An 11015-nucleotide genomic window follows, 5' to 3' on the forward strand; every position below is an offset into this window, starting at 1 on the left:
AGACCCCACAGTACAAGAACCCACCTAGTGATTACACCGAGACCCCACAGTACAAGAACCCACCTTCTGATTACACCAAGTCCTGAATATGAAGGTTTGACTTCTGGTGGGTCAGTTTTGTGGTATCATCTGCATTATGAAGACAGATTCTCAAGGCAACTAAAGATTAGTAAGAAGATGGAGGTCACTGAATATTTCTCGGAGTACAGTTACATCATTCATTTTGAAATAGAAAGTGTACAGCAGAGAAACTAAAAGACATCCACCAAAAATGGGTGACCAAAGAGGCCCTAATAAAGCTGGCCAAGTAGTGAGGAGGACTAGTGATAAAGGCCACTGAGGGGAAGACTAGTAGGGGTAGTTGCCAAAAGAGAAACAAGTTCAGGAGATCATCATGAAAAAAACTTGTGACAGAGACTAACAAAATGGAGACCTCTATAGTAAAAGAGGCCACTATGGAGGAGACTAGTGAGGAAGGTAACCAAAAGGGAGAGTATTAAAGGGAAGCCCCAAGAAAGGTAACTAGTCAGGGAAACCATCAAGTGTGAGACTAGAGAGGGTTAGGAGGAGGCCAAGGGGAGAACTAGTTAGAGAGGCCACTATGGTTAAGGATAGTGTAGAATTTTTCTAAGAGGAAAACTAGTGAAGGAGTACGGCACAGGTGTATGTCTGCCAAGAACAGGCCATGCACCAAAAGTAAGTGACCATGCATAAAGAATACTAGCAATATAGGCCACCAAAAGAGAGATAAAGCGAAGGGACCACCACTAGGTCAATAAGGAAGAAATAAGTGAGGGGGCACCAAGAAGAAAACTAGTAATAAAGCTCACCAAGCGGGAGACTTAAGTTTCCCAAGAGACTCAAGAAAATTGTTTCTTTTTAGACAAGTTTCTGGCATTGTTTTTGTTTCTACTGGTGACAGTACAGATTGTGTCTCTGCTCGTACATCTTTGGTCACTTCTAGCAGTAAATTCACCTGAGCACAAAGCAAGAAGCATTGCTAGTCAGAAAACTCCCACACGTTTCCTATGTTGCTTATTGTTCTGCATTATTATCCACCATGTAGCTTATCCTCATGTATGTGACACGTTTAGCACATTTGTGTGACATGTTTCACCTCTCAGAGAAACCTTTTTGAGTTCTGTGTCAATATATCCTGGAATCCAGTTATTGCCTCTTTATCTTGTAAATAATTCTCTAGAAGTGCGAATGATTCAAGTACAAGGATTTCATAAAACAGGTTGTACAGATCCACTGTGTGTCCCGGGATATTATCACCATACCGGACCGTGCGGATCCCACATGTGTCCCGGGATATTATCACCATACCGCCGGGATATTGTTTGTAATACATGATGTGCATTACATAAATCTTGTCTGTATCCCCAGATATCGCTCATAATACAGGACTGAATATTTGTGTCCCGGGAATTCTTTATAATACAGAAATGTACAAATCCTGTGTTTTAAAATAACTAAAAGACAAAAGAATAAAAGCGAGTTTAGGGTTTTTTTTGCCTAAAAAGCTAGCAATCCAAATGAAAGTTTCCAAATTTACACAAATATCTCTCTCTGCAGTTTTTCATGTCTCTTCCTGTCCAATCTTTTAGTATTTTCACACTATGGCTGTTTCGGGCTCCCATTATAGTGAGGGGGTGTCATATCTTAAAGTCCCCGTTATGGACCCTATATGTCAGTGTTCAAATGTGAATAAAATGCATGTAAGTGAATCCAGGATTCCTTTCCTTAAAGACTTTAGGGGAATGTGATGCTAATTTTAGGTTTCATCCTACCATCTTACCTTTTGATGCATTTGCAGATTTTTAACCTGATGAAATATGACAGTTACAGTCGTTTCCTGAAATCGGAGGCATTTCAGAAGCTGCAGTCTTCGGAGGAGAGAGAAATTTCCAGTCCCGGAGAGTCAGCACCGAAGCGAGCATCTCGAATCTACAACACATGACCTCCTGCAATACCAGACGGCAGGGATTTGTAGAGCATTCACCACATTGTATGGAACCGCAGACGGGGCGACGGGGGGATCCATCACTAGTTTGCTTCTAGATTCCACTGACATTGTCTTATACATTATATTACTAGAAAGTATTGTCCTGCACACAAACCTGTATAGATCTGCTCAATTCTCAGTGTGATTTTCTGGGTCATTGTCACGGCGGATAATTCATAGGAAATATTGTGTAAAATAGTCCATGACCCTGGTGTGGTCCGCCTGGTAGACTTGGCACTATTACACTGCCAGGTATTACACTGTAAAGATTTTTGCACTCATTTTTGGTTACTGCGTCACAATGTTCCTATCTGGGAAATGCTGCCAAGTTTTCTGTTGGCTTTATCTATAAGATTTATGTGGAAATGATGTAAATGTATAAACTAAATAAAATGTTTTCATAATAAAATGGCTCCATATTTGTGATGTAAACGTGCGCTGAGATTGAGCTCCCTTGCATGAAGAACTTGGAGGAGAAACATTTGCATAGCAATATCTTGTAGGTTGTGTATATGGAGCCATCTCCTGCAAATCTTCCACGGATGGGGAGCAGAGACACCAACACATAATGCATGATATTCCTTCCTGGCATCTTCTGAAGCTCGGCTAATACATTGTTGTCGTATAATCTTCTGCCGACGATTAGTACATGGACTCATTGTGAACATTGCAATAAACACAGGGCTGGCTGCTCACACAGTACTCGGATGGAAATATGCTGGAAGGTTCAATGGTTTGTAGATCCGAGAAGTATCGCTGAATTATTGAAGTGCCAGAGGCCACTGCAAGTCTCAGAAATGAATCCAATTGGTAATTTTTGTTTTACTGGGCATTTTGGGTCTTTACAAATACATAAGTTAAAGAGAGAAGGGTAGTCGGCCATTTTATGGCAACTGACAAAAAACACTTTTCTTGTTTAAATTTCCAAAGACAATTATTTAATTTGAAAGGTTTTTCCATACAATATGCGTTTCCATTATTAATCTTTGGTTTGACAACAATCACATATGTTAGTGATTATCTTCTGGTCATTTTCTTCTATCACATACGTAATTTAAAACCCTCCGCAGGTCATATAGTAAGGCACGAGGAAAAAACATTAAAAATAAGAAGTGAGATAGATGAGACAATATAATATGAAAATCACCAATATTCAGTTTCTACAATAAAATGATGGTTTGCCTTTATTTCCGGTGCTTCCTGTGATTAGTCGGTAGGATTTGTAATCTGTCTTCCATGCAGTACACTCATTCCTTCCGACATTTACAAAATGCAGAAACTTTTGTGTCCACCGTCAGTTTGCATTGTCTGCTGATGTCGTAGCATGGTATGGTGCAATCTAGCTGAATAAAGATATTTGTCACACAATTACAAATGGACCAACCATACAAGTTGGAAGAATTCTTGGTAGTGGCTTACCTTGTGAGAACAGGATCTATGGCCCCTTATGAAAGAGATATAAGCATGGAGAACTGCTGGCGGTGCTTCCTCCAGGCACAGCTCGGATCATCCGGCCACTAGGGGGCAAGCAACTCATGGAGACCAATACTTGCACCTGGTTGCATCTCCATGGTTGTGTTCCCTAGAGTCCCAGTAAACCTTTATTTCACCAAGACAAGAGAATGGTTTTGAGACACTAAAAGATCTGTAGGTGTTGGCAGAACAGGGGGAAATTTTGTTTTTTATTCTTCAGATATACATGGATATTTCTCCCAGTGCTCGCCAATACCAAAGCACTAAAGAACTCTATCATCATCAGAATAAAACACAAATATTTAATAAACTACAACAAAACCATCAATGTTTCTTAAAAAGAACAGAGAAAAGTGCACATTACTATTGTAACCTTTCCAGGGTCCCTCTAAAACTTCTTTTATAGTTTTTTTCTTGCTTTCATAATAAAGTACATCAGCTCCCAAATCTCTTCATCTGCAGGTTCACACCTCTTTGCCATTTCTAAAATCCAACGCAAAATGCCAAAGTTGCTAGACGCCCACTAGCCAATCTCAGCATCAACCTCCCATCTGGTTTGGGAACTAACACAAATGGACTGGACCAATCGCTATTGGACTCCACTATAACCCCCAATTCAAGCATTTTTATAACTTTCTTTCCATGGTTTCAACAAATTCACGATAATTTTGCTCTGGTTTCCACCTACCAGGTTGGCTAATCTTATAATTTACGTCACTCAGTTTTTCCATTACCTCATAGGGGCTCTGCTATTTGGCTAGGAATTTACCACCATGGGAACTAGTACCAAAACTCCATCCCCAGGGGCAAAAGTACGAATACGGGCAGCCTGGTTATAAATTCTCTGCTGCACCAACTGCGCTTGGGCCAGATGCTCTTTAACCAAGGGCATTACCTGCGCACATTGTCCTGCATTTGCACCACATGCTCCATGACACTTCTACGGGGAGAAATTTCACTCTCCCATGTTTCCTTAGCAATATCTAACAGTCCTCGGGGTGCCTCCCATAATATACCTCAAAGGGAGAGAATCCGGTTGAGGATTGGGGTACCTCCTGGATAGCAAACATCAAATAGGGGAGTAGACAGTCCCAATTTTTCCTGTCTTTATCTACTACCTTCCACAGCATCTGTTTTAAAGTTTTGTTAAAACGTTCCACTAAGCTTTCTGTTTGAGGGTGATACACCAATGTGCGTATCTGCATCGCCTTTTTGAGTTTACATAGCTCTTTAGTGACCGGGACATAAGCGGGGTTCCTTGATCAGTAAGTACCTCTTTGGCCACTCCTACTCGGCTGAAAACATGAAACAGCTTCCGGGCTATGGTTTTAGCTGAGGTATTTCGGAGAGGAATTGCCTCAGGATACCGAGTAGCATAGTCCATTATGATTAGGATATATTGATGGCCCCTAGCTGACTTTAGCAATGGGCCAACTATATCCATGGCAATCCTCTCAAAAGGGACCTCAATGATGGGGAGGGGAACCAAAGGGCTACGAAAATGTGGCATTGGGGCAGACACCTGACATACAGGACAGGAAGTACAGTACATCTCCACCTCCTTGGCGTCCCCTGGCCAATAAAACCTCTGGACTATTCGCTCTCTGGTTTTCTCAGCCCCCAGATTTCCCCCTAGGAGGTGTCCATGGGCCAGATCTAACACCAATTTTCGGTACGGCTTGGGTACCACTAGGAGCAGGTCCCTTTCAATAATAAAGTATGGGCATGCAACTCCCTCGTCTGGGTGCACTAGGTTCCCATCAATTTTTAAAGCATTCTCCCGGGCTTTAACGAGTGTGGGGTCTTTCACTTGCTCTGTAACAAAGTTCTCTCTATGTACCTGTAAGTCAGGGAATTCCAGGGTTTGCTGGCTTTCCCCCGAAGTTGCCGGTTCTTCTCCAGAGAACTGTTTCCCCTGCCGGCACGGACAAAGGAAACCCCGGAGTGCCCCCACAATCGTCAGAGGACTCCTCAGTAGCCTCATGTTTCAAGGATACCAGCACTGCATGGGGTGGGTGATCCCAGAGCTCCTGAAATGTGGTCAAAAACACCTCGGGATCATCATCCGCAACAACTGGCTTACCCGAAAAAACTGGTGTATGCCCAGCACCACTCTAGGCGTCAGCCTGCTCTCGTACAGATATCTGCTGTTTTAGGGCATCTAATTGATGGTAGCTCTGTGCTTGTATTTCCAACAATTCCTTGTGGTGGGCCTCCGCTTTTCCAGACCTAGCAGCAATTGTTGGTTAGTACACTGTTGGTTGGCATTTGCCAAAACAAAAGTGTTTTAGTATCTCGTCCATGCTGGCCTTCCAAACACCCGCTTATAAAGCTGCCGGCATCTTGCACCATATGTGATATCGCCCGTAGCAATGGTAGGGGGGGTTGAAACAGGAAACAGGGCCAGCAGGTTATAAGTACATGAAGCGTTTTATTCACTAATACTAGTTCCACACAAACAGCAAAAAAAAGCCGGGCCCCTTGGCCTAACTCACTGTTAGATTCCTTTACTAACGATCCAGCCCAACCTAATGCTGTGCAGGACTCCAAGACCCTAACCATACAACTTTTCCAACAAAGTCTGTCTGTCTTCGCTGGGAGTTTATATCCCCAGCCTAATCTCCAGGATGGGTTTCAGGTGAGACAGTTACACCTGATCATCCCCAGGCCTCTTTAGCTCCCCCACCTGGCCAAGAAGCTCATTGTCATTCAGCCTGGTACTTCAACCCCACCTTCAGGTGAAAAGGAAAACTGACCAAACAGAAAAATACTCTGCGTATAACCTGTATCTGGGCAATGTACCTGTCATCCTGGACGGAACCCTGTGATTTATTTGGCCAGCTGTTACATACCTCAATAGCAGCATGCGGGGAACACGAAGGAGCCCTGCAAGGCCGAGGCGGCTGGCACCCTACTCACTATCACTCCCAGCCAAGAAACAATACACTAGATCTTAGCCAGGAGGCCAAAAATGGCAGTTTTGCCAAGAAAGGTTTCTGAAGCTTCATTTTGGGAAAAGTTGTATTGTCAGTCGATTCAAACAATTCACAAGATCAGTTTCTGCTGTTATTGTGAGACAATGTGAACACGTGCACAGCTGACTGGAAGCGTTGTGTTTTTTATATCTCCCAAATCCATCATTTTGTCTCTTCCTTAGCTAGCACCCATCTTCTTTGTCTTTTATGTCTTTGAGCTAAGATTCTGAAAAGCCCCTCAAAGTGGAAAAGACCTGACTAGGGCTGAATATCGGAAGAATTGGGTCAATGTGTTTGTGCGGTCAATAAGGAGGATAGATGGATTCCAGCTTGAATGGGTACAAAGTTGTGTTTAGGCTGCACCTTACACCTCTTCACATAGCACAATTTCATCCTAATTATTTCCTGCTCTGCTTTTGTCCCAGAGATGGGACTATGCTCCACATTCTGTGGCCATTCCCCAAAGTATGAAAAGTGTGGGTTGGCATTTATAACTTAATTTTCTTGGATGCATTGGCCTTGAGTGGAATCCCCTCGAGGCTCTGTTAGGTAAACTTTTACCTCCTAGACCAACACAGAAATGAATTGGCATGGTCTCTGTTTAGCCCATTCAACCTTTTTGTTTATAAACCATGGTACAAGATGAGTTGATTTGTTCGTTCTGAACCTAATCAGAGATTTGCCTCCTTATAAACCTGTTATTACTATAATGGTTCTTTAGATTGGCCAATTTGTCGATTATTTTTCTTTCTTTCTATTATTATAATTTTCTTTCTATTCATTACTACAATGTACTTTTATGTTTGTAATTCTTGTGTGTACAGGAACTCAGCAGACCACTAGGGCTTCTGTATTCAGCGGATGCTGCGGGTTTGTCGCAGGAAGTTGAACGGCTGGGAAATTTCACAGTTTGTGTGGCTGTAATAGTGTGGTGGAGGACAGGAAGAGCAGACACTTTGTCACTCACGTGAACACAGAATGGGCCACCATCACTTTCTACATGAATGAGTTGCTCAATGAGCTGCCGATTTTAGGCTCAGTCTGCTTTCCACTTGCCATGTTCTATATGTGTTTGTAATGGATGATGAAAAATGTAATACCAGAGCCTGGTGCCCTTCCATTTGTTTTCATCAGCTCCATGCATTACCAACCCAATTTCCTCCCACCATTCATCATACATTATCCACCAGCTCTCCTCGCACTATCCACCATATATTATCCACTGGCTCTCCTCCCACCATTCATTATCCTCCGGCTCCCCTCCCACCATCCACAATACATTATCCCCCGGCTCCCCTCCCACCAAACATTATCTACCAGCTATCCTCTCAACATTCACCATACATTATCCACCGGCTCTCCCCCTAACATCCATTATACATTATTCACCGGCTGTCCTCCCACTTTCCATCATACATTATCCACTCTTCTCCCTCCCTACATTATCCACCAGCTTTCCTTTCAACATCCCCCTTAAATTATCCACCTGCTCTCCTACCATCATTAACCATATATTATCCACTGGCACACCTCCCACCTTTCACCATATATTATCCACCGGCTCTCTTCCAACTATACATCATCCACCGGCTCTCCTGCCACCATGCATTATCCACCGATTCCCCTCCCACTTTCCTCAAGACATTATCCACCGGTTTCCCTTCTACCATCCACCACACATTATCCACTGGCATTCCTCTCACCACCCACCATACATTATCCACCGGCTTCTCTCCCACCATACATTATCCACCAGTTCCCCTCCCACCATCAACCCTACATTATCCACCGACTCTCCTCCCACCATACATTATCCACCAGCTCCCCTCCCACCATCAACCGTACGTTATCCACCAGCTCCCTTCCCATCAATACATTATCCACCAGCTCTCCTCGCACTATCCACCATATATTATCCACTGGCTCTCTTCCCACTATACATCATCTACCGGCTCCCCTGCCACCATGCATTATCCACCGATTACTCTCCCACTTTCCTCAAGACATTATCCACTGGTTTCCCTTCTACCATCCACCACACATTATCCACTGGCTTTCCTCTCACCACCCACCATACATTATCCACCTGCTTCTCTCCCACCATACATTATCCACCGGCTTTCCTTTCAACATCCACTATACATTATCCACCAGCTCTCCTCACACTATCCACCATATATTATCCACTGGCTCTCCTCCCGCCAATTTTCTTATCCTCCAGCTCCCCTCCCACCATCCACCATACATTCTCCTCCGGTTCCCCTCCCACCATACATTATCCCCCCGCTCCCCTTCTACCATCCACCATACATTATTCCCCGGCTCCCCTCCCATCATACAATATACACTGGCTCCCCTCCCACCATATATTATCTACCAGCTATCCTCTCAACATTCACCATACAATATCCACCAGCTCTCCTCCTAACATCCATTATACATTATCCCCCGGCTCCCCTCCCACCATACATTATCCACCCTCTCTTCTCCCACCCTCCATTATCCACCAGCTTTCCTTTCAACATCCACCATAAATTTTCCACCTGCTCTCCTACCATCATTAAACATACATTATCCTCTGGCACACCTCCCACCTTTCACCATATATTATCCACCGGCTCTCCTGCCACCATGCATTATCCACCGATTCCCCTCCCACGTTCCTCAAGACATTATCCACTGGTTTCCTTCCTACCATCCACCACACATTATCCACCTGCTTCTCTCCCACCGTACATTATCCACCGGCTTTCCTTTCAACATCCACTATACATTATCCACTGGCTCTCCTCCCACCATATGCCATGCAATTTCCACCGGTTCCCCTCCTATCATACTCCATACATTATCCACCAGCTCTCCTCCCACCATACAATATCCACCGGCTCTACTCTCAACATCCACCATACAGTTTCAACCAGCTCCCCTCCCACCACCTATCATTCATTATTCAACAGCTCCCCTCCCACCATCCACCATACAATATCCACCGGCTCCTCTCCCACCATCCACCATACCTTTTTCACCGGCCTCCTCCCATCATCCACAATACATTATCCACCGCTCTCCTCCTAACATCCATTATACATTAACCACCGGCTGTCCTCCCACTTTCCACCATACATTATCCACCCTCTCTTCGCCCACCCTACATTATCCACCAGCTTTCCTTTCAATATCCACCATAAATTTTCCACCTGCTTTCCTACCATCATTAACCATACATTATCCACTGGCACACCTCCCACCTTTCACCATATATTATTCATTGGCTTTCTTCCCATCATACATCATCCACCGGCTCTCCTGCCACCATATATTATCCACCGATTCCCCTCCCACTTTCTTCAAGACATTATCCACCGGTTTCCCTCCTACCATCAACCATACATTATCCACCTGCTTCTCTCCCACCATGCATTATCCACCGGCTCTCCTTTCAACATCCATTATACATTATCCACTGGCTCTCCTCCCACCATACGCCATAAATTTTCCACCGGTTCCCCTCCTATCATCCTCCATACATTATACATCGGCTCTCCTCCCACCATCCACCATACATTATCCACCATCCAGGATACATTATCCTCCGGCTCCCCTCCCAGCATCCACCATACATTATCCACCATCCACCATACATTATCCACCAGCTCTCCTCCCACCATACATTATCCACCGGCTCTACTCTCAACATCGATCAGTTTCACCCAGCTCCCCTCCCACCACCTACCATACATTATCCAACAGCTCCCCTCCCACCATCCACCATATAATATCCACCGGCTCCACTACCACCGTCCACCATACAATATCCACCGGCTCCCCTCCCACCATCCACCATACCTTTTTCACCGGCCTCCTCCCATAATATCCACCGGCTCCACTACCACCGTCCACCATACAATATCCACCGGCTCCCCTCCCACCATCCACCATACCTTTTTCACCGGCCTCCTCCCACCATCCACCATACATTATCCACTGGCTCTCCTCCTAACATCCATTATACATTATCCACGGGTTCCCCTCCTATCAGCCTCCATACATGATACATGGGCTCTCCTTCCACCATAGACCATACATTTTCACCAGTTCCCCTCCTATTGTCCTCCATACATTATCCATCAGCCTACCTCCCACCATCAACCATACATTTTTCAACCGGTCCTCTTACCACCATACACCATACTTTATCCACCGAATCCCCTCTCAATATCCATCATACATTTTCCACCAGCTCTCCTCTCAACATCCACCATACATTATCAACTGGCTAACCTTCCACCATACATTATCCACAGGCTCTCCTCCCTCCTCCCTCCATACATTATTTACAGGCTCTCATCCCACCATTCATTACCACTGGCTCCCCTCCTACCATCCACCCTACATTATCTACCGGGTCCCCTTCCCATCATCCACCATACATTATTCATCCCCTCTCTGCCCACCATTTACCATACATTATCCACCGGCTTCTCTCCCACCATCAACCAGACATTATCCACTGGCTTTCCTCTCACCATCCACCATACATTATCTACCTGCTCTCTTCT

The 11015-nt window shown here is 44.6% G+C and overlaps 1 protein-coding gene across 1 annotated transcript in view; it reads left to right on the plus strand.

Annotated features, from left to right (window-relative positions):
• The window catches only part of RGS10 (regulator of G protein signaling 10), a gene marked incomplete at its 5' end in the record, with an annotated part of 17712 nt that extends 15295 nt beyond the window's left edge, over positions 1-2417 (plus strand). Inside the window, 1 exon segment of the mRNA XM_072424374.1 lies at positions 1820-2417. Within this exon segment, the coding sequence (XP_072280475.1) occupies positions 1820-1963 (144 nt within the window).
• Positions 2418-11015: the final 8598 nt, after the last annotated feature.

This window comes from Pyxicephalus adspersus, chromosome 10 (assembly GCF_032062135.1).
Source record: "Pyxicephalus adspersus chromosome 10, UCB_Pads_2.0, whole genome shotgun sequence".
NCBI classification, from domain to species: domain Eukaryota; kingdom Metazoa; phylum Chordata; class Amphibia; order Anura; family Pyxicephalidae; genus Pyxicephalus; species Pyxicephalus adspersus.